Source organism: Electrona antarctica (assembly GCF_951216825.1).
Source record: "Electrona antarctica genome assembly, contig: scaffold_25, whole genome shotgun sequence".
Taxonomy (NCBI): Eukaryota; Metazoa; Chordata; class Actinopteri; order Myctophiformes; family Myctophidae; genus Electrona; species Electrona antarctica.
In genome coordinates, this window is record NW_027637034.1 from 12,540,353 (window position 1) to 12,568,151 (window position 27,799).

The following is a 27,799-nucleotide window of genomic DNA, read 5'->3' on the forward strand; positions in this document are numbered from 1 at the left end:
CAGTGACGTAGTAGCTGTTGACTTTGGGTCCCCTTTCCTGGTTTGGGTACATGTTTTCAAATGTATATATTAGATGGTAGAGGGTCATGCCAAATAGCACTGAAAGCGTACAAAGAGAAGTTTGTACGTGAAAACACACTGTAGTAATGGATAAAGACCAGGACAGTTTTTACCAAAAATACTGGATGATGTTACTGTTTAGAATGAGTCAACTGACTGTGTCTGCATAGCTCAGTCGGTAGAGCTCTCACCTTTGGACCACAGGGTTCAACTTCTGTTCTGCAGTCACTTACCACTTACTCCTCCCCTCCCCCGCTAATGCCTCTGCTGTAGACGGCTTGGTCTCTGCCCAGCTGTGGAATGTTGTCACTGATGGGCTCGTTAACAGTCTATTCAACTACTAGTTGAGTTAAGTAGTGGATACTCTGTGGCCCCATTTACATGCAGAAATTCATTCGGAATGAATGGATTCATTCCAGTCATCAGAATAAAAATGCTCATGTAAACACCTCAATTGGAATAGAATATCCCGTTGCTCCAAATTGTTCGTCCATTCACCCATTTCACCCCTCGCCCATTCATCACGGCCCGGGCGTGTCCATTATGTGGCGCTCCCATAGACATGCAAATACACGTAACGCCTTTGTGTTCAAGTTTCGATGTGTTCTTGCTGCTTTCCGTCTTTTCCGATACTCCCCCCCCCCCCGGGGTTTTATATGTTCGCCTGGCCAACTTGTAATTCCTGCATACGCCACTGATATAAACACTTTATTCCGAATGCCACTGGGAATTTGGAATACATGTATTATTTTACACATGTCTGCCCTTAGTAGAATATAGTGCTCTATGCCCATGTCCATGCAGGGATGGCCATTTGGAGACATTTTATGTGTGCAGAAATGCGCTATTTTACCCATTCATTATAAAAATACAAATACACCATTCCGTTTTTTTTCCCCATAATAAAATGCGCTATTTACAAACCCATCTGCGAATTACAGTGCCATTGCCAATTGCAGTGTATGGGTGTATGGATGCTGTGTTTTTTAGTTCTGGGTTGTTTTGGGTGAAGGTTGTGTGTGGTTGCAGGGACTGCGCTTCAAAATATATTTTTATTTTATTTTATCAGATAATAGCACTTAGTGTTTGTCGGTTATTCATTTCTTAAGGGATACCGGTTATGGGTTGGCCATCTCTATAGTCCAAAGTTATATTCCGAATGAATGCTTTGGTCGTGTAAACAATTTACAATTTACAATTTAGGCATTTAGCAGACGCTCTTAATCCAGAGCGATTTACATTAAGCAAGAACAAAAAGCATGGGAATACATCACATATGTAAAATGCATTTATCGCGAAACATGCGTAAGCTAAGAACGTGACTAGAACATATCTATATAATGACACTATACATATAAACTATAACTAGAACATATCTATATAATGACACTATACATATAAACTATACATATATGCTATACTATGGTGTACAATTGAGGAATAGGAATACTTGTATTCAGGTTCCATGTAAACAGTTGGGTATGAATCTCTGTTCGGTATGAATTCATTAATTCTGAATACATTTCGAGCATGTAACTGAGGCCACTGATCCTTCTCACACAGGAGTAGGCTTAGCAGGACATGGAGAGGCTAACCAACCATAGTTACAGCTCAAATGTATTTTTCCAAATTATAAGAAGAAGAGCATGGTAGAAAGATGTGTAGGCCTAATCCACTATGATCTCAATTCACAATGGTCGGTCTGTCTGTCTGTGTCACGGCCCAACACTGCTCTGTATTGAAATGTTATGAGCGTATATTCTATTCATAGAATAGGTGCACTTTACATTGCAACATGTTTATAATTAGAATATTTTAGGTTTAACTAACTGGGTTTAGCATAACATTAGGTTTTGATACATTGAAGAATTTAGTAATCTACATGAATGTGTAATGGCACAATTTTATACTATGTAGCCTATGCATTTAATCATCTCCATTGTGTTATCAAGGTAGTCATACAACAGTATATAGTCTATCCATTTACATTTTAAAGTATTTTATTGAATTTCCACAATTTTACTAAATATCACATAGGGCCTATCCATTTTACCATGTTGTTGCATCACATTCATGTCTGAATAAGTTCAACTGGACAAACTGGTTTAGGTGGCAGGCTCTGTAGTGGTTGGAAATATGCCTTCAGGGCGGGAACATGGCTGCTATTGTGTGAATGGGGGAGGGGGTATCAGGTTTGGCACCGCCCTTAGGTCCTCAGAGCACACTTAAAAGGAGGAGGATCTGAGCTCATCATTCATTCACTTTAGTATCTTCAACTTAAGCGAGGTAGAGACCAAGTTAGAGTCTAGGTTGTGCTACCATTTTCTATTTCAGTCTAAGTTTAGTGTTATTAGGCTCGGGGCATAATGGCCGATAAAATGGATATGTCCTTAGACGACATTATCAAACAGAACAGGTCGCAGAAAGGAGGAGGCCGCGGAGGCAGAGGCCGTGGTGGTGGCCGTGGTGGTGGCCGTCTTGGAGGAGCCACCGGGGGAAGATTTGTCGGCCGGCGCGGCGGCGGCTCCGGCCCCATGAGGAGCCGAGGTAACCTCAACCGAGGTCGAGGCAGACCTATGCCGTACAGCAGGCCTAAACAGGTTCTGGACAAGCGGCAGCATGACATGTTCAACAATGCTGGTGGTGGAGGAGCTGGCGTGGGAACTGGAGGGAAGCTCCTTATCTCAAACCTGGACTTCAGTGTCTCTGATGCAGATATCCAGGAACCTTTTGCAGAGTTTGGTACACTGAAGAAGGTTGCTGTCCATTATAACCGCTCTGGGATGTGTTTGGGGACTGCAGATGTCCACTTTGAAAGGAGGGCAGATGCCCTGAAGGCCATGAAACGGTACAACGGCGTGCCACTCGATGGGCGCCCCATGAACATACAGCTTGTCACCTCACAGATTGATAACCTGCAGCGACGGCCTCCCATGCAGGGTCTGAAAAGAGGTGGAGGCGTGAATAGGCGTGTTGGGGGCTTTGGGGGCATGCATAGGGGACGTGGAGGCCGCGGCGCAGGCGGTGCCAGAGGCCGGGGGAGAGGCGGACGTGGTGCTGGTGGTGCCAACAAAAAGCCGCTTTCTGCAGAGGAGCTTGATGCCCAGCTAGATGCATACAATGCATCTAGCATCTAGCTATCCGCCGTCACCTACACCGAGCACGCCAAAAGAAAGACCATGACCGCCATCAGAGGATGACTTGATCTACCAACAACCCAAAGGCTCTTTTAAGAGCCGCCTACATTCACTTTACAGAGTTTATTCCATTCAAGTAGGCAACATGTGCTTAAAGTTTGCATATGAGCTATATGATTCATGGACTGACAGTGGTTAGGTCTAATACAATCTCTTTACATGTATTATATCATAGTGCTGCATTGAACAGCCAACCTGTTGCATTGTGTATATTCAGAGGCTATATATTTAACATATCCACAATAACCCGCTACAATGACGCTTTTAGCCAGTTATGTAGAAACATTGGTGAATTTTATTCATTACCATATCAGTAGGCTTTGGGATCTGGTCTTACTGATCTAATTTTACATACTGATATGTCTTAAAATGTTATAATTGCCCTCTAATTAAAATTAAAGTCAACTTAAATATTACTTCAGACATATAGTTCTCTACATTTACTCAAGGGGAAGAACGCCCCATTTGTGCAGCCATTCCAGCCTTATGGAATGGAATGCATGTGCTAATTAACCTGACTCCGCCAGATGGGGCAGCAGAGACTACACTGGGTTCCCCCCTCCTGCTCAGTGTACTCTCTGCTGCCCCATCTGGCGGAGTCAGGTTATGTGCTAATAAAATGTGGCCGAATTTGACTGAGGGACTGCCATTGGATTGTTTTTGAATTTTCGTTTTTTCATGTCATACACTGTAAAAAATAATCTGTAAAAACACAGTGAAATATCGTAAAATCCATACAGGGAAAAACTGTAAATAAAGAAACAATGAAAAAATGTTTAATTTACAGTATTATTATGTAAATTCAAATAATTTTAAACAAAGTACATTTACAATGATAGATTCATCGAAAACACCCGTCTTTTTTTCTGTTAACTGATATTATCCTTCTAATAGGTGAGGGGCCATGTTTTTAATTTACTGATTTCATGTATTTACGTATTAAAAGGACTATCAGTCACCAGAAAAATGGACGAGTGTTTTCGATTATCTATCATGGTTAAAATGGAGTTTGAAGTTACAATGGGTTTGTATAGTAAGGGGGCGGGGCAGCTAAAATGAATATCAAATATCTACTGATTCAAGTAACTTAAAACATGTGTGTTGACATAAGCCTGAGTAGACAATAAAATGACCAAAGGTGAAAAATTAACATTGTTTTCCTGCAATTTTTTGATTATTAACTGGTAAATACAACAGCTTGATTCAGCTGAATTAACATTATCAGACTGCCATTTCACCAATTATTTCAGTAACTTGCAGTTGTCGTAGATCTTATAGGCTATGCAATCCCATTTAATTTCACTGAATACAGAGCAAAAACTTTTAACTGTAAAAGCGACCTTATAAAATGTGTCAATTAACCTTTTTATTAAGATACCTTTTATTTTAAATACTGAAATTACTTTTGTGTTTAACCGTGCAAATTGCCATTCATCCAATTATTTAATTCAGATGTACATGCAGTTGTCACTTTGTAGCCTACATCTAGTCCCATTCAATTCAATAATATTGCTCAGCTGCAAAAGCCTCAATATACAACTTCTGTTCTGCAGTCACTTACCACTTACTCCTCCCCTCCCCCACGAATGCCTCTGCTGTAGACGGCTTGGTCTCTGCCCAGCTGTGGAATGTTGTCACTGATGGGCTCGTTAACAGTCTATTCAACTACTAGTTGAGTTAAGTAGTGGATACTCTGTGGCCCCATTTACATGCAGAAATTCATTCGGAATGAATGGATTCATTCCAGTCATCAGAATAAAAATGCTCATGTAAACACCTCAATTGGAATAGAATATCCCGTTGCTCCAAATTGGTCGTCCATTCACCCATTTCACCCCTCGCCCATTCATCACGGCCCGGGCGTGTCCATTATGTGGCGCTCCCATAGACATGCAAATACACATAACGCCTTTGTGTTCAAGTTTCGATGTGTTCTTGCTGCTTTCCGTCTTTAGTTCAAAACCAGGTAGCGACAACTCAGCCTGTGATTCGTATTTGTGCATATTGTTCTTATTGCGTATTGTCTTCTTTCTTGGTCCCGCCTTATCACTGCTTGCAGCTATATTGTTTTCCTTAGTTTTGGGTCAGTTACTGTGCTTAAGTATTCTGCTACTGTGTATTCTCTGTTTATAGCTAAATAGCATTCCATTTTGCTCTGGTTTTGAGTAGATCTTTTCCAGTGTGTGAGATAGCTTTCTTTTTGTTTTCTTATGATTTGTGTAGTTCCCATTTGTTTTCTGTCTGGTGGTTGTGCTTGTGTTAGTCCCAGAACTAGCTGGCTGAGGGGACATCTTTCCAGGGATTCACTGTGTGTGAGGGCCTTTTTGTGGAGCATGTCCGGTTCACTTTCCTTTAGGTGTTTATAGAATTTCAATGCTCTCTTTTGGGTTTTGATAATTATAGGGTATCGTCCAAATTCTGCTCTGCATGTGTTATTTGGTGTTTTCCGTTGGATGCGGAGAATGGATTTGCAGAATTCTGCATGCAGAGTTTCAATTTGGTGTTTATCACATTTTTTCCGGTTCTTGATCGGCAAGTGGTAGCCTGGCTAATAAGCCAGACTAATATCACACAACACTGTCGCGGTATATCAGTCTGGGCTGGCTCCACTTGGATTTCATTTCCCGGGGAACATTTTCTCTTTGACGCAATTGGTCAGAGCTACTGTCAGTCAAAGGTCTCAAGCATTGAACGTCACTGTACCAAAGCCCGCCTATATTGCATACCGTGTCCCGATTGGTCCGACCTGTTCTCTGCTGTAGGAAAGAGGCGTGCTACTGAGCCTCGCCAGACCGTAATCCGCTGGTAGGCAACTTTTTTTTGCCAACGGCTGATTCGGTCTGGTTTATTAACCAGGCTAGGCAAGTGGGACACAGACTTTGCAACCATAGAGGGAAATGGGTTCTATAACAGAGTATAGTATCTTTAGCCAGATTTGTATTGGGATGTTTAACTTAATGTTTATTTTGATGGCATAGAAAGCTCTTCTTGCCTTGTCCCTCAGCTTGTTTGAAGTTACCTGTGCTGCTGATGTTTAGGCTGAGATAGGTATAGTTCTTTGTATGTTCTAGTGCGATTGTATTTAGTACAAATTGTTGGTGTTGGGGACTAGATCATTTTTGGAATATCATAACTTTAGTTTTCTTTAGGTTAATGCTCTCTCTCTCTCTCTCTCTCTGAGTGCTTAGGCCTGATCAATGATCATCACATAATAACCACATCGACTACCCCACGTACTGTACCAAGCAAATGGTTGCGTTTTACACTCATGAAAAGTCTTCACTGTAATCCTTTACTGTGTAACCACTATAAGAAAAATAACACCAAAATATAGTTTCCAGAACTGGCTGCCCTTCAATTAGTAAAGTACGGTAGTTCCATTACATTACATTTTGCTTTGCTATTTTATCAAGCCTACTTTGAAAATGTTATATATTGATTGTATTTTTCTGTGAGTCTCTGCTAGCATAGTAGTAAATGTAAATATCCCTTTATTTTAGTGAGGTTGAATCAGTTCCAAGTTTCCAACCAACAGTTCTCATACCTCTGTCTCTTACATCTCCATGCATGCTGAGCAACCCAAGGCTCTGCTGGAGGAATAGTGGTCATCTATCTATCTATCTATCTGCTGTGGCTGTGGCTGTGGCTCAGGAGGTAGAGCAGGTCGTCCAATGATCCCTGGGTCGGCGGTTCGAATCCCGGCTCCTCCTGTCCACATGTCGAAGTGTCCTTGGGCAAGACACTGAACCCTACATTGCCTCCAATGAGTCGGTCGGTGTAAGCTTGCCACCATTGGTGTGTGAATGTGGGAAGTGAGGACGCTGGCGTCTACTGTTCGCCGCTTCACCTCCCAATGTATGAATGAATGAACCATTGTAAAGCGCTTTGAGCACTTGGAAAAGCGCTATAAAAATGCAATTCATTATTATTATTATTATTATTCTCTTTGGGGAGTCTTTCTTTCATGGGCCTGGTTCACCTCTGCCTTTACTCCCAGCATGACACATTTTTAATATGGACACAGACTGTCTGTCGAGTCGGTTCCGTACTGCTGTGGTTCCCGCTTTGTGGCGGTGGCTCAGGGGTAGAGTGGCTGGATCGCAACCGCAAGGTTGCCAGTTCGAACCCTGGCTCCTCCAGAGTTAGTGTGGTTCCCGCTTTGTGGCGGTGGCTCAGGGGTAGAGTGGCTGGATCGCAACCGCAAGGTTGCCAGTTCGAACCCTGGCTCCTCCAGAGTTAGTGTCGAAGTGTCCTTGAGCAAGACACTGAACCCCTAATTGCTCCTGATTTGCTGGTTGGTGCCTTGCATGTTTTCCGCCGCCATGTGTGTGTGAATGGCAGACAATTGCACGAGTCTCTCCGATCCGAGTCCGAGTCGAGTAGCAAGTCATTTGGTCCAAGTCTCAAGCAAGTCTCAAGTTTTTCTGTTGTGGGCAAGTCAAGTCAAGTCGAGTCTCAAGTTTTTACCCTCAAGTCCAAGTCGAGTTGCAAGTCGTCAAATCAATGACTCGAGTCGGACTCGAGTCGAGTCATCGAGTCTCGAGTCCAATACTCTGCCGGACAGGCCGGTTACTTAAGTTGTCCGAGTCAGCTTGTCTCAAGTCGAGTCGAGTCTGGAGTCATTGTCTTCCAAGTCAAGTCGAGTCTCAAGTTTTTACCCTCAAGTCCAAGTCGAGTTGCAAGTCGTCAAATCAATAACTCGAGTCGGACTCGAGTCGAGTCATCGAGTCTCGAGTCCAATACTCTGGTGAATGGGTGAATGTAATGCACAATCTATGTAAAGCGCCTTGGCTAAAGGTGCTATATATGCACCATTTACCATTTTAACCCTAGTGAAAATAGCAGATCTACAAGCTCAAGACGTGATACTTTGTGCCGCACTGTGAGCTTGTACATTAGCTATTTTCACTACTAAACATTTGTTGGTTGCACAGGCGGTAGCACTGTCGCCGCCTCGATCACAGCTATAAGGTACCGGGTTTGAATCCCACCGGGGATGCTGTGGGTGCTCGGGGCGTGTTCTCTCCTCCACATCATCAGTGCCCATACCCTATGTGGGGTTGGCGAAAGGGCATTTCTGTGTGGAGTTTGCATGGTCTCACAATTTACAATTTACAATTTAGGCATTTAGCAGACGCTCTTAATCCAGAGCGACTTACATTAAGCAATAACAAAAGCATGGCATACATCACATATATAAAAAGTAGTTATCATGAATCATAAACTAAGAACGTAACAGTGGAGTATCTATGTTAACTATACATACTATACTATATAATATATTATACATGTGTACTATAAAGTGCTATGACTACATAAAGTGCAATTCTAGAGCTGTCTACGTAACAAGCTATAGGTCTGTTTAAAATACTATCTAAGTCTACATAATGTGCTATCTAAGGGGCTAGGCTAGAGCAAGTGCTACGGGCCATGGTGGAGTCTGAAGAGGTGGGTTTTCAGACTACGGCGGAAGATTGGGAGTGAGGCTGCAGTTCTGACTGTGATGGGAAGTGCATTCCATAGTTTTGGAGCCAGAAGGGAGAAGAGTTTGGGACGTGTGGAGCGTTGGCATCTGCCAAAACTGATCAGATGCCTTCATTGTGAGACGTCTTTCTCCTCAACAACCTGAACCTGGGGCTCAGACAGCACACAGCAGTGATTCGAAACAAAACCTCTAGCTTGTTCTTACCCTACATCATTCATCCTTTTTCATTGAGCGGCAGCCCACAGACAGACGTCGCCTCTAATTACAACTACCGGGATCAGAAACCTCATTATTTTCCAGCACAAGTTTGACGGGAAGGGAAATGAGATTGCTGTGTTTTTTGGCACACAAAGATATTAGAAGTTGAGAGAGAGAGAGAGAGAGAGAGAGAGAGAGCAGCAGGTGTGTCTGTTTACGATATTTGGACGGAATGCTCTCGTGAAGAGGAGAAATAACACATTGAGACCTGAGGCCTTAATTCTAATTAAGCAGTTCTCATACTTTCAAGATTTTCCTAAATATGTTCACATACTCAATCAACCCACCAACCCCAATACAATGCAAACGTCAATTCATCAGTATTGACTGAAAGAGCCTGGACCACTTCCTCTGTAATTTTGTGTCATGCTCTTGCAGAGCTCGAAGTGTAAAGAACATATTTTTCAGAGATGTGTGTTTGAAATTCTAATTTAATTGTCAACCACAACAATATCCTTTTCTTCCTCTACTTGATTCATCACCAAATCTCCAACTGTTTAGTTAGCCATGGGACTTATTGCGACCTCTAGGTCGCAGTTACTATATATACGTGCATGTAATGCTCTTCATGTAATGCTGCTACTGCGCTCTTCACACGCACGCACGCACGCACGCACGCACGCACGCACGCACGCACACACACACACACACACACACACACACACACACACACACACACACACACACACACACACACACACACACACACACACACATACACACACACACACACACACACACACATACTCTTGCTTAGTCCTTCTAAATATCTGTATATAAAATATAGCTAACTCATCGAATCTCTTAGTTACATCAATATTGTTCTTAGAAAATAGTTTGTTTGTGCCTAACTTAAGATTATAAAGATTTGCTTTGGGCATTTTGACTGCCAGGGACATTCCCATCCATTTCCCATGATCGCGGTGATTTGACTTTTGATTGATTGATTGAAAAATGTATTAACAGTTTGCAGAATTACAGTACATTTCAAGCACAAACTCAATACAAAGGCTGTTAACTGTGAGTGGACAACCCAATTAAGCATTACACTTGTTTCCAATAGGGTCCACAATGTTCAATTCATCAAAAACATTTAGAGACGTACAAATAGACACTTCTATAGACAAAGGACAGAACAGGAATTCATCATAAAGGAGGTAAAAAGGGAAAAGAAACATATACAGTGAGGGGAAAAAAGGGGTGGGCGGTGGGGGGGATTCACGTTCAGCTCCGTTCATTTGTTTGTTTTCCTTGGAGGAGCTGCGTTGGGTCCCCAAGTCGGCTCCGTGGCCGTACCTTGAGTTGGCTGTGTGGCCGTGACCGTCTCTTGTGTTGTCCTTGTGTTGGGTCCCCAAGTCGGCTCCGTGGCCGTACCTTGAGTTGGCTGTGTGGCCGTGACCGTCTCTTGTGTTGTCCTTGCGTTGGGTCCCCAAGTCGGCTCAGTGGGTATGGATATAAAGAATCAACTGACTGAGAGAAAACGCTAATGTTACTGCCGTCCAAATATATTTCTGAGAAAGTTAATTTACAGTTGTGACGACACAATGACAACTCCCTGCCAATATCGCTGAGACAGTTTATTAGTGTGGTTGCCCTAACAGGGCAACTAGACTACGGTATAGTACTTGGAACACTTTATTATTCTTTCTAGAGTACTCCTCCCACAGTTTAGAGGGCACGCACTTGAGCCATATGTCAAATCGACCGGCTTCATCGGTGTGCTTGTATTTTGCTAAGAGAAATATGTTGTAGAGTTTAATTGATATTAATTATTAATTACTGAATTAATTTCACCCATTCTTTCACACATTATTCCGGTAGACCAGGGGTGCCCAGAAGGTAGATTGTGATCTACCAGTAGATCCCAAAGGCTTTGCAGGTAGACCACATGACATGCCCTTAAATTATATATACCGGTAATTAAAAAAGAAAATCTATTTTTCCCATATGCCACTTGAATTAAGGTGACTTTATTGATTGACATCAAAAAGAGCCTGTGAGCTCAAACACACAATGCAATATTTTGTTTTCAAGAGTTATATCAAAGTTATATACAAAGAAATAACTAAAAATTACATTTCCCACTCTCTATTTCCCATTCCAAGAGTGTTTGTCTTAACGACAGTGCCGGTATTTTATTTTTTGGTGAAGGGTAGATCTTGTTGAGCTCGTCATTTTGAAAGTAGCTCTCAAGTCAAAAACGTGTGGGCACCCCTCCGGTAGACTGTCTCAGCCCTAGCGGTCGTTATATCGCCTTTAAGGCGTATTACTGGTTTCCTATTACTAAGAAAAGCCTGTATCCAACCTATAACACCTTCATTTTGATATTATTCATCTCTTATGAGGAACTTAACATAATAGAGCAGAAAACCGACTCAGATAACACAGATGTCAGACTAGCAGGTCTGCAGTTCCCTGCTAATGCCTTACTTCCTTGTTTGAAAATTGCACTGTGCTTCTTTACAACGACAAAGCAAAGTTGCTTCCTCCAAAGTATTAAATAACAATATCAATGGTTCAGCAATCACACAAGCTACAATCCTAGGATGTATTGCATCTGGCCCTGGAGATTTGTAAATGTCCATGCTGCTGTTTTTTTGTTTGTTTCTCCAAGCTCCTCAGTGTTTATTGTACGTTCTGTATGCTGAACTTCCACTCTTGGCAGTTCAGGTTTAACATGCTCTTCAACCTTCAGGTTCATTCACAAATAGGCCTACACTTACAATAATCTATTTCTGCTTTATCTAGAATTCCTAAATGGTGTGTTCTTGTTCTCAGAGTTAGAGTTGATTTTCGTTTTTTGTGATAGGCCTATATCAAAGGCAAAATTGTGTGATCCTATTCAATGGCCTGCTCTTGCTATTTGGTACATACTTACAGTATACTCTATTTATTTCAACTTTGACATAAATAATCTCAATTTAGTGTTTACATCATATAATAGTTTGAGAAGTTCCACGCTGTGAGCTTGTATACAGTATCTGCTATCTTTGAATAGTCACCAGAGACACATAACATGACACAGAGGCCGGTTCTAATGGGATACTATGCTATAGGATGGTTCATGTTGGCAGTGGTGTACACAGACATTTAGAGGGGCAGGTGCTCAAGTGAAACTAGAAAAAGTGCCCTTCTGGGCACAGGTCTCCACCAGGAGGATAGGACTGTGTGAGATGTTTGGCAAAATGTTTTTGAGGCATTTTGTTCCAAAAATGTGTTTTGCAAAAATCAACCTGTTGGTGGCGCTATAACAGGCCAATGTGAAAAGGGTGGGATATATTCCTCAGCCTAGTAAGAAAATGTGTGAAAGATTTCACGTAAATTGCATGCTGCGTTCATGATTTGAGGCTTTTGTTCAAAACGGGGCAATCTTGCAAACTGTGAAAGCTAATTATAGCCAATTAGGATGGAATATGAAATATCGGACAGATCCGACTTGAGCACATGACCATAGAGATACTGTGTAACGATTTGTGAGATTTTTGGACAGAATCTGGAGGAGTAATATCAAAAAATGTGTTTTACAAAAGTCGGCCTCCTGGTGGCGCTATAAAAGGCAGATGCGGAAAATGCAGGTCAAAGGTTTGTCCTTGGCCTCTAGGGAGTGTGCATGCAACGTTTCTCGCAGATCGGTGCAGTTTTAGGTAAAACATTTGAAAAGCTGCCTCATGGTGGCGCTATAACAGGCCGTTCTGGAATATGTGGGGCAGAGGTTCATCGTTGGCATCCAGGGAGTGTGTGTGCAAAGTTTGGCATCGACCGGGTTAACGGTGCCGGAGATTAGCTGGTAACGGACGGACGGAAGGACGGACGGAAGGACGGACGGACACACAGACGGAGTGCAAAACATACTCTCTCCCCATGCCTTCGGCCTGGTGGAGACAAAAAGGGCACCTTGTGCAGCGCGTGGAACCAGCCGGTTGCACTAAATAGTGTGAGATCACTACTTATCAAGAATTGATCAATGTCACCATGGCCATTTTTAAGGGCACATTGCTGTCCAGAGGGCAAGGGCAGGCGGTGCTCTAGAACCCCCTAGTGTCTATCTGTGCACGCCACTGCATGTTGGTCCCAACATCCCAGTATTCCTTACCACTACCAGTGTTGCGTACTTCAAATTTGACATTGATAGTTTACTGTTAGCTATATTCTGTTTGTGGAATAGGCTGCTATGAAGCTCCAACAGACGGACAATTAAGTAAGGGATAATATCTGGCTAGGTGGTCATTGTCGGGAGATAATTCACCGACAGGGAGTTTAACCACCGAGGCGAAGCCGAGGTGGTTACACTCCCTGAAGGTGAATTATATCCCGACAATGACCACCTAGCCAGATATTATCCCGCTTATTACATGGCTAACTAACATAAATGAATACATTGACCCAAAACACAACAAAAAAAGTATTCCATAAATTCGCGCTGGCTGCGTCTGCCCAGCTGCAGGGCTGCAGCACTGTCAGAAAACAAGGAAGTGAGTTGATCAAATAGAATCCATTTTCGGGTCCTGCTTCGTCTATTTCTCGCTCAAATGTTTTCAAAAACATTTTTAAGAGCAATGTTTAGCTGTAAATTACATTGTGTGTCACTAGTGTGTGTGTTTAGATGGCTGTTATGTTGGAAACGGCAGTAAATCAAGCGGGGCGCAGCTGGTGGTGCTCAGAGGGTTTGATTAGGCAGCGGTCATTATACAGCGGAGCGGTCATTATCATGAGATAACTCACCGCTGAATTAAGCGATTGACCAATCAGAATCAAGCATTCAACCAAGCCATGTAATAATGGAAGTTAAATGCTGGGTGGTGGTGGAGTACTAGGCTGCTATGCTGCAAAACGAAACAAAAGTCTGTTTCAACGCTGAATGTGATAAGGACAGTCCATTAAGCATCTGTGTCATACAGTATATCTGTGTCAACATCTGTGTCATTTTAGATTGAGGTATTTCATAAAACTCTTTAGGATTTAGAACAGTGGTTTAGAACGGAGGGCCCCGGAAATAGCAGAGGTACAAGCTGCCGGAAATCAAAATGTACTTGAGTAAAAATGTACGAAGGTATTGGCATCAAATTGTACTTAAAGTACTCATTATGCAGAATGTCCCATTTCAAGTTTTCATGTAACAGTGGCGCCGTCAGGACTTGCGGTTGGGGTGGGGGGGGAGACGTCATGAATAACACTGTTGTGTATTAGCCCGTCTGACACCTTGATCGAGTTGAGACTAGAGCAACTCCAGTTACTGCACGTATGCAACCAATACACGACTAATGAGCAGAAAGCTAAATGGAAATGGTGCTAGACCATGGCATGCACCTGTGCCTGTTGGGAAAAACACATAAATAAATTGTCTCTGAGATGTAGTGGAGTAGAAGTAAAAGTATTGGAAATTTGAAATACTCAAGTCAATTACAAATAGGCCTACATCAAAATTGTACTAAATTACAGTACTTAAGTAAATGTACTTGGTTACTTTTCACCACTGGAATCACGTACAGTATTTCAATATATCATCACTTGGTTAGCGAGACATTTTGCAGCAGTGTCTCCCAGTCCTCCTTTCCATGGTGTCTTAGTACTGTGTTTGGCCCTCCTGGGACTCCATACTTCACGCGTTCCCTGCAGTGATCCTGATAAGGGCAGCGACTGTGTGTGTGTGCGTGCGCGCATGCGTGCGTGCGTGCGTGCGTGCGTGTGTGTGTGTGTGTGTGTGACTGCGGTCCCTACGGGATAGCATGTGAATCGTGGTGCATGAATTAGCTGCTATGGTACAGGCTATGGAGCAATCCATCATGAGAATCCTTTTGTGAAACTGCATATTAAGACGGTGGGGGTTGGTACTCCACAATATCACACTATAACTTTTATGTTCCTTGTGCTGTAATATAGTTATTTCACTAGTCGGAAGAAACACACCATTGGGGAGGTTTAAGGGATTTATTGACAGTAAAGAAATGGAGGGATGAATGAATGAATAAATAAATATAGGGACGGGTAGATTGGCGTGGGGGGCGGAGAGTGGCGTGAAGGGCAGGGTCAATGTGAGTTTCTCCGCCTCCTGAACATCTGTTGTTCCAACTCCATATACTGTAATGTGAAACGTGCATGTGAAAGATACATTCAGCAAATCCCTTACAAATCCTGTACGTGTAATAAATTAACTCACACAATAAGACTCTGGTGAATATTAAAGGGAATATTGAAGAAGGGAACTGGAGAAGCCTTCAGATGCCAATTCAGAATGTGTTGTCTGGAGTAGTCTGGGACAAAGACACTTGCTGGAAGGTCACATTGATTGGAGCCTGAATAGTGTTGGTTGATTTGAAGAAATGAATGAGTCATATCTTGTATGATATACAAGCTGACAGAATAATGTCTAAAATAGAGCTTGATAAAATAGATCGAATTGACCTTTTTTCTGGTATATCTTAAAAGGATCTTAAAAGGATCCCTGGCTTATAAAGCCAAATATGCCTTAATACATTATAATTGCCCTCTATAACTAAACTAATGTGTTTATAACACCTTATTGCTATACCTTATTTATTTTAGAAACATTTCATCTTTTTCTCAAGATGGGCAATGCCCGTCGCAAGTTGATGATGTAATTTTGCCATACATATGTAAAAGACCATGTGAGCAGCACGGAACGGCCAAGAAATCCGCTCTTCGCTCTCGGCGGCTTTTGTCTCGCTCGTTCATTTGCTCGTGTTGATCCCCCCACGCTGCTCTCCGCTCGATCAGCGCTCACCTTAATTTGCGCAACGGGCGCTCCGCGATCCGCTCAGATACGCCCGGAAAAGAAAAAGCTGTTTTCCTGAAATTGTCTAATTAAACACATCGTTATTATTATTGCCTGAAGGCCTTCAGAGCATGAACATTTATGTGTTTACCGACGATTAAACATGTTCTTCTGTTTATAATCTAAACACTGTGACACGTTTAAAAACACGTTCTCTAGCTTTCCCACTTTAACTAACAGCCGATTGACATCATCATGCTCGTTAACTAACTAACTAAATAGCTAACTGAAGCAGATTAATTGGCCATCACACGTGTAAACTTGACACGGTTAAGTACTGGTTTACCATAGCCTCTAAATTATTAGACTTGGTTTTGCGAGAGTGCAGGTTCCTCCTCCTCCAAAATGTCCTCCTCTTCCTCCACCACCACTTCATCATCATCATCATCATCATCATCATCATCATCATCATCATCATCATCTTTCTCCACTTCTCCTTCAACGTCAGGGAGGATGTTAAATGCCTTGATAATGTCGGTCGCCACACAAATCACGCGTTGATGAATGTTACACAATTTTTCAGTACACTTTCATACTTTTGGTAAATGCGCTCTGCACACACTAAATCCAAGCGTTTAGTTTCTAAACACGTATTCCGTGTGCACTGAGTGGCTCGGAGCGGAGGCCAGTTCTCGCTCCGGTTTTAAAAGGGTCAGAACGACCCTTTTAACACCTCAGCTCAGCGCTCAATTAAAAATCCACCCGGTCTACTCCTCGCGCCCTGCGTCGCTCACATGTTCTGATATGTAACGCACAGGATTCAAACTCGGGTCTCCCACGTGAAAGTCCAACATCTTAACCACTAGACCAAAGGGACATATCCCTGTGGACCGGGGGAGATATTAGACTTTTGAGGCCATCAGTCTGAGGCTCTGAGCCACTTCGCTACACATACACGGCATAGTGTCATCAGCACGTTAATAGCTGGGGGTGGAGTCACGTGGGGGAAAGAGCAGTTCTCCCAACAGTTTACACACCACAAGCCAATAGCCTATCCTCGTTTCAAACCTACAGAAAATACAGTTTAAAACATTTCAATGAATACGGAGCTAAAGCAGTGCGTAAATCCTGCATGATATTAAATAGCGAGCGATAATGGCATCCCTGCCGAAACTCCTGTCTCTAAACTAAGTCAAATTCCAGAATTCTCCGGCAGCGGCAATGAGATGGCACTGTCGGTCCGTTCGGCGGCCGCGCTCCAGACACCGCAACTACCGGTAACAGCTGCGGCACTGCCGGGGGGAGGGGCATCTGCTGGGGAAGCTGGGGGGATTATGACACTTGACTGCCGCTCGCTTCCGCGGCAGTGCGTTGGTACGACATGCGTTAATTGCGTCGTGCTTGCTTAGGGCAGGGGTTCTCAACCCGTGGGTCGCGACCCCTCGGGGGTTCGCCAAATTATTTTAGGGGGTCCCCAAATTATTTTCAAAAAAAAAAAAAAAAAAAAGATTTTTTTTTAAATGTTATTTTCACGATTTTTCAAAAATAGCAGACCTACAAGCTCGTAGCGCGCCACTCGGTGGCGCGCTATGAGCTTGTAGATCTGCTATTTTTCAATAGCTAAATTATAACAATGCTTAAAACACCAAAAGGGGTTCCCGCCCAAAATGGTTTAAGGTTATTGTAGCAGTCAATTTATATTGGGGGTCGGGAGGGGGCGGGGCGGGGGTCCCGAGACATTGCCAAAGCATTTCCGGGGGTCCCCGGCCAAAAACGTTGAGAACCCCTGGCTTAGGGTATAAGGGTTTGGGGGTGTCGGACTGATGCCGCCGAGAAACAATGCCACCTGCGGCGTGTGTTCCGCGGCTCATGCCACTGTCAGAAAATGCACTCGCTCTCCCTCTCGAATTCACTACGTGTTCTATAAACATTATTGGTGACTTAATGGCTGTTGGCTTTTTTGATATTATGGTAAGTTGAATTGATCATAATTATCTTGAAATAGTGTCCGTGTCTACCAGGCGATTAAACACTGTCTGCATGTAAACAACTAGAATCTTGTGCGCCCTCGCGTCTAACGCCATGCGGTCCGTGTTGTTGTAGTTTCTCCGTGAATTCCATGTGTTACTGACCATGTTTGTTGATTTTTCTCTGTGAATGACAGAGAGAGAGGGGGGGGGGGGGGGGCGGTGGGAGAGAGAGAGAGAGGGGGGGGGGGGGGGGCGGTGGGAGAGAGAGAGAGAGAGAGAGAGTTGCGTCTGTGGTGTTGTTTCAGCGCAGTTGTCTGAAAGCCCAGTGGAGATATTGGATTGGGGAGTGGGGACCCCGGAAAATTAGCATATTTGGACTGGGGACCCCCCACCCTGAGAAGCACTTGGAATGTAGGCATCACATTTAGTTTGACTTGGTTCCACAGATACACATTGTGAAAATAGCCGATCTACAAGCTCACAACGCCTTTCTTATGTAGCCTACTATTTGACAATTTTGACAATTGTTTAAGAGGTCTTTAAATTGTCACTTTAGAAAATAGCAGATTATACCCTGTAGGCCTATACACTTAGGCTACTGTTGAGTGAGAAAACAGCTAATCCTCTGAGGACCTCCCAAAATGATTTAAAACTCCAACAATATCAAAACGAGTAAAGAAAACAACAGCCTATTAGGCAAAACAAATAACTTTACTTTAGCATGTCCATGGCATGCATAACTGAGTTTATTTTGATTTCTTATTAGCCTATTAATGATTTTACCCCCCCCCCCCCCCCCCCCCTCTCTCTCTCTCTCTCTCTCTCTCTCTCTCTCAGTGCCTTATACACTGTAGTATGAGGTCTTCCGAATCCACAGCTCCCTCTACAGGTCATACAGTGTAACCTTTTTGCAGGAGGAAAACAATCACAGTGTCGTTGGTTGGTTCCAGTTCGAGAGGAGGAGGACGCACACACTGCACTTCAGACTGACTCTGGACACAACGTGTAACACGGTCGGAGGAGGTGCAGTCATAGTGTCATCATAGGATGATAGGAGACATGATCACACAGATTTTATGCACAGAGGCACATCTCCGAGGATTTATTATAACGGACACCATTTATTTCTGCAGGCTGGACTATACTCATTCCGGGAATACTTGAGGAGCGACGACAACTTTCCCTTTCTCTTCTGACTTCTAAACAACAGCTGGGATTTTAAGAGAGAGAGATAGAGAGAGATAGTGAGAGAGAGAGAGAGAGAGAGAGAGAGAGAGAGAGAGAGAGAGAGAGAGAGAGAGAGAGAGAGAGAGAGAGAGAGAGAGAGAGAGAGAGAGATTATAAGGACTCATCATAACACGCGATCGACAATGGAAAATGGTTAGCCCAATTCCCTTATTAGACTCTTGTCTTGGCACGGAATCACCAGTAAGGTGGATATGATGCGTTGTTCACCGCTGGCCGGGTTGATGTCCATGGATGATGGGGGGACAGCAGTGGTTATTGAACCGGACACTGACTGGGGCTGATGCTGATGGACTGACCAGGAGGGCAAATGTTTTGGGCAGAAGAGATCAATGTGTGTGAAGTAGACTGCTGCTGCTGCTGCTCACAGCGGGGGGCTGCAAACACGCACGCACGCGCACACACGCCCACACACTACTGTGTGAGGAGGATGGCAGCAGCAGCACCGTTTATGATTGTCTGTTGAATTATTCTGCATAAATATCTTTTCTCCCTCAAGATGCAGTCCCCCCCCCCTTTTTTTTTTACTCAGGTGCACAGCAACATAATTAATTGCTGGTTTTGAAAACGGTTATGATACTGTTGTGAGAGCATATGGATAGTATTTTTTATTTTTATTTTTTACTACTGTATATGACAGGTGGGAAAACTATTGACTATTGGGCCTATACGTGTTTTTCCTGCTATAATAGGCTACTATGGATTGGCTGATTTTGCATCATATTGGACTATCCATGGCACTTCCTAATGGACTATATAACACTGCCAACCAATCCACATCCAGACTATAATATTCAGATGTCACGTCTGAGGTTAACAATGCAACAACAACGGGCATACTAAAACACCATAAAGCAACCTGTCAGGAATATGCATTTAAAAACGCCTCGCATAATGGCTAATGATAAGTGGACTGCATACCCTGTGATCTTGCTGTCGGTGTTTGCAGCGGGCGCCGCTTTCTCCGGCGTGTTCAACAACACTTCGGACAGAGACGTTTTCACCGAGGACCTGCTGCGGGTCAAGCTGGCCGCGGACAAAACCACCGGGCCGCGGAAGCTCCAGCCCACAAAGTCCCATCCCAACCTGTACTTTAACCAAGCGGACGTGTTGCTCTTAAGGCAACGCTCCTCCACCACCCACAGTCACATATTTAAAGTCATCCGGACGGCGGTCCTCACCATGCTATCCAACGTGCCGGTTTACATGCCGCCCACGAAGCACGAGGAGTTCGCCGGCAAGTGGAACGAGATCTACGGGAACAACCTGCCGCCGCTGGCGCTCTACTGCCTGCTGTGCCCGGAGGACTCCGGCGCCCTGCGCTTTCTGATCACGTTCATGGACAGGATGGCGGGATACCCGGACTGGAAGGTGACCGCCGCTCCCAACGACGAGGTCCCCGCGGCACATTCGCTCACCGGCTTCGCCACCGCTTACGACTTCATTCACCCGCATCTGGACGAGAAGCGACGGAACCTTTACCTCGGGAGGATTCGCTCCGAGACGGCGGAGCTGTACGAGTTGTCCAAGTACAGGGGGTGGGGGAAACAGTACCTGCAGAACCACCAGACCACCAACGTCTTGGCCATCTTGACCGGAGCGATAGTGGTGGGGAGCCACGACGACCCAGAGTCGATGATCTGGAAACAGGTGGCCGTGAGCTACATGGAGAAGACCATGTTTCTTTTAAACCACGTGGTCGACGGGTCCCTGGACGAGGGCGTGGCCTACGGGAGCTACACGGCCAAGTCCGTCACGCAGTACGTCTTCTTGGCGCGGCGGCATTTCAACATGGACAACACACGCAACAACTGGCTCCGGGGACACTTCTGGTTCTACTACGCCACACTGCTGCCCGGGTTCCAGAGGACGGTCGGCATCGCCGACTCAAACTACAACTGGTTCTACGGCCCGGAGAGCCAGCTCGTCTTCCTGGACACGTTCGTCATGCGGAACGGAACGGGCAACTGGCTGGCGCAGCACGTCAGAAAGCACCGGCCCAAGGACGGGCCCATGGGCCAGTCGTCCGCCCAGCGCTGGGCCACGCTGCACACGGAGTATATCTGGTACGACGCCGGCCTCGCGCCGCAGCCTCCCCACGGCGGCTTCGCCAGGGCCCGCATGCACGTCTTCTCCAACTGGGGCGTGGTGACCTACGGGGCGGGCCTGCCCAGCGGCCAGGGCAACACGTTCGTCTCCTTCAAGTCGGGGAAGCTGGGCGGCCGCGCCGTCTACGACATCGTCCACGACAGGCCCTACTCCTGGATCGACGGCTGGAACAGCTTCAACCCGGGCCACGAGCACCCCGACCAGAACTCCTTCACGTTCGCCCCCAACGGACAGGTGTGTGTGTGTGTGATGGCCGAATTCATATAAGAGTTGTTATGGTATTGATTTATTTCATGTACAATGTACAGCTTTTTTACTACTAAATTTACTGACAATTTTGTCAACAAATAAAAACTAGACTAAATTGTTAAGGAGGGACTAGTGGAAAAGAGATCCAGTAGAACTAAATCAAGTCATCAGTGGTGCGCGTGAGTGTCACAGACCGCAAATAGCTGATCTACAAGCTCACAACCTGTCACAGCGTGATGCATTGTGAGATTGTAGATCGGCTATTTCCGGCATACGGCTAAGTGAAAATCAGCCATTTCAATAGCACCACGGTCCACGGCCTAACAAAAAATATTTTAGTTGACTAAATCAACCGTAGATTTAGTCGACTAAAACTAGACTAAAAGTAAAATATTTCAGGTGACTAGAATATGACCAAAACTTAATCCAAATTTGCTGTCAAAATCAACAAGCAGCAATGTGTTGCTGTGAGATCTGGCATATAAAGAATGTACATTGCTCCTCAATAATCCTTATTGTCTGTGGAACCTTCTCAGTAACATCTTCCGTTGCAGGTGTTCGTGTCCGAGGCGCTCTACGGGCCCAAGCACAGCTACCTGAACAACGTGCTGGTGTTCGGACCCTCTCCCAGCAGCCATTGCAACGCTCCGTGGGAGGGCCAACTGGGGGAGTGCGCCAAGTGGCTGCGCTGGACCGACGAAGGGGTGGGCGACGCCGCGGGGGAGCTGATCGCCGCCTCCGCGCACGAGGACACCATGTTTGTGAGCGGGGAGGCGGCGGGCGCCTACTCCCCCGCCATGCGGCTGAAGAGCGTGTACAGGTACATGTTGCGAATGCACTGAACGATTTACTATGCAACCCAGGCAGAACTGTCTGTCTGTCTGTCTGTCTGTCATGCTGTGACAGACACTCCACCCGCCCGCCGCTGTATCACACAAAAAAAAACGCACGCACGCACGCATGCGCACACACACACACACACACACACACACACACACACACACACACACACACACACACACACACACACACACACACACACACACACACAGAAGAAAAATTTAAACAAAAAGACACAACAAAAAAAAACATAAACAAAATAATGCGATGATAAGATCGCCCCTCACTTCACACAGGTGTGATTATCGTTATTATGTTTGAGGGGCTAGCCGTCCTATATACAGCTTTTGTCCATTTGCCATTGACAATGAAAGGAGAAATTAGGTCAAATGTCCGCCAAATATGAAATTTGTGGCAACGCAAACATTAAATACCATTGACAATGAAGGGGAAATTTACGTCATATGTAGACAAATCGACAAATCGGCTAACCAATCACATCAATTCAGTTGTTCATGAGATGATGTATGATGATGTATAATGATAAGAGCGCCCCTCACTTCAAACGGGTGTGATTTTTATTTTTACATTAACCATTTGAACACTCATTCCTGTTCTGACCGGGAACATTAGCCGGAAAGAACAGATCTACGAGCTCACAACGCATAGCAGACACGCTATGAGCTTGTAGATTTGCTATTGTCGGCAAAGAGGTTGGTGTATGCTACAGGGAAAAAAAGAACAGACGGGTGCAGTACTTAGTTTAGACAGTTTTTGGTTTAGACTAGTCATTGGTTAGACCAGTGTTACAAATCATAAGTCTAGGGGTAGTAGGTAGGTAACATGTGACTGAAGAACAAGGAAACCGTGCTCAAATGGGAAGTTTTATTATAAAACTATATATATAATAAAACATAACTCAAAAGATATATTTACAATAAGGCTCGATAACAAACAAACAAAAGAAACAAACAACGCCTTTCCGAAGGGCGGACACAACATGGGTTTAAACAATAAGGTTTTAGATAGTTGACAGTTAGTACTCTAGTTGTTACACATATCAGTAGCAGCGGGTCGGGGGAAGATCCTAGTGATGTTCCCCGGCGAGCTGTCAGACATGAACTGGCTAAGTAGAGAACACAGTGCACTGCTGCAGCGAGTGCACGCGACCGGCAGCCAATCAGGAAGCCAAGCGTTGATCAGACGCTGGGCTAGAGCCGGCCCCTCGTTGATGGAACTACAAGGCAAACACAGCCAATCCAACCTGAACCTGGAGTGGAGAAGAACACATATATAATAGAAGGCGCCCTCTATTCCAATATATGGTTCATAACAAGTCTACTGGATGTATAGCTATATATATATATATAATAAGAGATATCAAAGATAGGTCTAAACATATACAATATAACTATAACAATACCACCAGTTACCTCATATAGATATATACATAATATTAACCAATAAATATATATATCTATACTACATCATAACAAAACTAATCATAACAAATCATAACACACACGTGACCGCAGTCCACGTGACACCAGTCATTAGTCCTACAACTACAACCCTACAATCTCAAACCCTGACCCTAAACCTAACCTCCCACGGGGCAGCACACCTAAACCTAACCTTAACCCATGTCTAACCAATGACTAGTCTAAACTAAGTATGCAGACCCAAGTACAAAGCCAAAGGTCATATTTTGAGTGTAGTGTTCAAGTCGTTAAATGACTGAAAACACACATTTAACATGAATCCAATATATGTAATATAATCATCTCTCTGTCAGCTAAGGGGTCCTTGGCCTGACATTTTTTGAAAGACCCTTGATGTAGAGCATTTGTTCGTTTTCTTACTCAAATACGCTTTACATGTGTGGGGGCCAGGGGGGAGAACATGGAAAAAGAAGAACAAAAAGAGAGAAGAATTAAAAGCAATAAAACAGTACAAGTAACAAGTTAAAATCAAGTCAACTTGTATAGGCTAGTCTAAACAGGTGGTGGTTTTGAAGGTAGGAACAGAAATAACAAACAATAGCACATTTTCTTGTTTTTGAGGGGCGCCAGCCCTCTATACAGCTTTTCGTCCTTAACTTGTGTCACATTTGCCATTGACAATGTATGGAGAATTTACGTCATAAGTGTCTGAACGACTTTTTGTCGGCTTTTTGTGGCAACACAAACATGAAATGCCATGCCATTGTTTTAATTCAGCTCGGGGCTATATCACATAAATTCAGTTGTCATCTTACATGATGATGGTGAAAAAATGATAATAACATAAGTTGACAAATGAATTCATGAAAAAGTATATATATTTTTTTATTTATCTGTAAAACCTGTGGCGTGACAATAATTCTGATTGTGATTCAGGGCGCTGGTCCTCGTCGACTCGCAGACGCTGCTGGTGCTGGACCACGTGGAGAAGTGGGACGACTCGCCCGTCACCTCGCTCAGCGCCTTCTTCCACAACCTGGACATCGACTTCAAGTACGTGCCGCGCAGGTTCATGGACAGGTACAACGGGGCGCTGATGGACGTGTGGGACGCCCACTACAGAATGTTCTGGTTCGACGCGCAGGGCCGCAGTCCCGACACCCGGATACAGGAGGCCGAGCAGGCGGCCGAGTTTAAGAAAAGATGGACGCAGTACGTCAACGTCACGTTCCCCATGACGGGCGCGGTCAGCCGGGTGGCTTACGTGATGCACGGGCCGTACGTCAAAGTGTCCGACTGCAGATTCGTGGACAGCAGCAAAAACGGGGTGAGGCTCTCTTTGATCATAAACGACACGGAGAAAATAGTCTCCGTCGCGACAAACCACAAAGACATCGGAGCCAGGTTGAGCTACCTGGGTTTCGGAGGTCACGCCAAAGTCGAGGACAGACATCAAACCACCCGATACGGCCTGGGGACGCAGCTCGTCCCTAAGCCGATCGGCGGCGGCGATAATCAGCTGTTCGATTTTGGATTTACGGTCAACGTCATCGCGGGGGTCGTACTCTGTGTGGCCATCGGATTCCTGAGCGTGCAGAGGAGGTTTTACGTGTGCTTCGGCAGGCTGATGCGCTACGCCCTCCTCTCGGTGCTGCTGCTGTGGATCGCCGAGCTGCTGTTTGTGGCCAACAGCTGTGATCGGCTGCTGTGCGGGGTGAAGTGGAAGAAGGGGGGCGGCGGCGGTGATGATGCCGACGCGAGCGACAAGCTGCGCGGCGTCCGCCCGCCGTACGACCAGCGTCTCTTCCCCCTGCCCACGGTCGTCATAGCGACGCTGCCCGGCTCCGGCGCTGAGATACTTGCGCACCTCTTCCACAACGCGTCCGACTTCCTGTACGTGCGCGTGCCCACGGAGCACCTGGACGTGCCCGAGACGGAGTTCGAGTTCGACTCGCTGGCCGACGCCTGCGAGTGGTCGCGCGCCGACGCGGCGGGCGGGCGCTTCAAGACGGTCCAGGGCTGGCTCACCTCGCTGGTCCACGACACCAAGCTGCACCTGCAGAACGTTCAGGTATAGTCACACTCAATGCTGCTAAGAAATACATACATGTTTTATTGTGCTGTTTTTAAGTAAAGTGCAATAGGGGTTTGTGCAATAACAGCTGCAATACATGTTAAGTCCAATAGGGGTTTGTTCAATAGCAGAAAGTATACGGTTGTGTGTGTGTGTGTGTGTGTGTGTGTGTGTGTGTGTGTGTGTGTGTGTGTGTGTGTGTGTGTCTGTGTCTGTGTGTGTGTGTGTGTGTGTGTGTGTGTGTGTGTGCGTGTGTCATAGTTTTATTTTAGCTTCATATATATTTTAGTGATTTGATGCACTGCTCGGTTGGCAGTGGCACTTTAAATTTCGTTGTACTTGTGTACAACAATTCTTTTAAATGCTGTTGTTACAATGACAATAAAGATCTGTCTGTCTGTCTGTCTGTCTGTCTGTCTGTCTAGCTGGGAGAAGGCGGCCGGATCAGGCAGCCGCTCAGAGCCTTCTCCTCCTCCTCCTCCTCCTCCTCCCGGGACAGGAGGAAGAGGACGGGGGCGAGGAGGGAGCTGAAGGGCAAGCTGAGGGCCAGCCTGGACCGAGACGCAGAGTACGTCCGGGAGATGAGGCGCCACGTCGCCGAGTACCCCGCCGCGCGCGTCGTCCTCGCCATGCGCAGCGGGAGCTGGGCGCTCAAGCTGCCCTTCATCCGGGAGGCGGTGGGCCCGTCGCTGAGGTCCATCTACGTGGTCCGAGACCCCCGGGCGTGGATCTACCTCATGGTGTACAACAGCAAGCCCAGCCTCTACGCGCTCAAGAACATCCCCCAGCACCTGTCCTCGATATCGAAGGAGGACACTTCGTGCCCGACTCTGGCGCCCGAGTTCAAAACGATACCCAAGCTCCTCCGCTCGGCGTCGGAGGCCAACAACGCCGTCCTGCTGCTCGCCCATCTGTGGCTGGCGCACACGGCGGCCACGCTGCGGGTCGGCGACACCCTGCCCGCGGAGGCCCGGCCCCTCCGCGTGCGCTTTGAGGACGCGGTGGCGTACCCGCGGGAGACGGCCGAGAGGATACACTCGTTCCTGGGCGTGCCGCTGTCGCCGGCCGCCCTCAACCGGCTCCTCTTCGCCACCTCCACCAGCCTGTACAACCTCATGTACGAGGGGGACGTCTCACCGGACAGCATCGATATATGGAGGGACAGCATGCCCCGAAAGGACATACGGCTGATCGAGGACACGTGTGGCGGCGTGATGGGGAGGCTGGGTTATGCCAGGTTGGACAGTTAACAACACTATATATACTGCTGCTGGTCAGCGGACTCACATGCGCCGAGTTGTCTTGTTTACTGTATAGCTCCCCATCTCTTACTGCAGGGGTCTTCAACATGGGGTCCGTACTTGGTCATGCAGACCAAGTACAAAGCCAAAGGTCAAGTTTAGTCGTGCATTGATGGTTTAAGCGGTTCAATGTCTGAAAACACACATTTAACATGAATCCAATATGTAGTGCGGGTTCGTACATTATCTCGTAGCTTTGATGTGAAAAATATAAATAAATTAAATATGTTTAAGGAAAAACTAAAAGATTTGTGAATACAACCCTATCTTGCGTGCCTTACCCCCTTATGCTTAAACCAACTATTTTGAATTTTTAAACCATTTAGACCTGAGGCCGATTCTAAAAAAATGTCTTCTAAATCCTGACGGAAAAACCTATGTTTCTATGTCAGTGGTGCTCAATCTTTTTCATGTCGAGGACCCCCATAATTGTCTGTATTTGGCTACGGACCCCCATCTGAAAATATGTGGTTCCAGGCACCCCCCAGAAGCAAAGATTTGAATTAAAAACGTTCGCTCTGGAAGAATATATATTCAAAGATTTGCACCACATTTTCAAAAATAGCAGATCTACAAGCTCGCTATGAGCTTGTAGATCTACTATTTTTCAATAGTTAAAGTATAACATAACGCTTAAAACACCAAAAGGGGTTCCCGTCCGAACTATTTTAAAATATTTTTTCAAAATACACAAAAAATGCCTATAAATAGTTAAAGGGGTAAGGCAAATTTGGGCTCTTATTGTCATTAGGGCAAAACTATGTTTGCAATGGGAGAAATGTTTTACATTAAAATGATTCAATAGGAGTTTTAATATATTGATCATGTTTATTTAT

The 27,799-nt window shown here is 45.2% G+C and overlaps 2 protein-coding genes across 2 annotated transcripts; both read left to right on the plus strand.

The window, feature by feature from the left end:
• Positions 1 to 2,426: 2,426 nt before the first annotated feature.
• LOC306919283 (THO complex subunit 4-like) lies at positions 2,427 to 3,197 on the plus strand (the record flags this gene model as incomplete). Its single annotated transcript, XM_079532096.1, has 1 exon — positions 2,427 to 3,197. One exon carries the CDS (start codon positions 2,427 to 2,429, stop codon positions 3,195 to 3,197), a length of 771 nt encoding a protein of 256 aa, XP_079388222.1.
• Positions 3,198 to 19,842: 16,645 nt separating this feature from the next.
• LOC306919284 (dermatan-sulfate epimerase-like protein) lies at positions 19,843 to 26,912 on the plus strand (the record flags this gene model as incomplete). The annotated part of the gene is made up of 4 exons (XM_079532097.1): positions 19,843 to 21,291; positions 21,861 to 22,126; positions 24,525 to 25,659; positions 26,088 to 26,912. The coding sequence occupies 4 exons, from the start codon at positions 19,843 to 19,845 to the stop codon at positions 26,910 to 26,912; spliced, it is 3,675 nt and encodes a 1,224-aa protein (XP_079388223.1).
• Between the last annotated feature and the right edge of the window lie 887 nt (positions 26,913 to 27,799).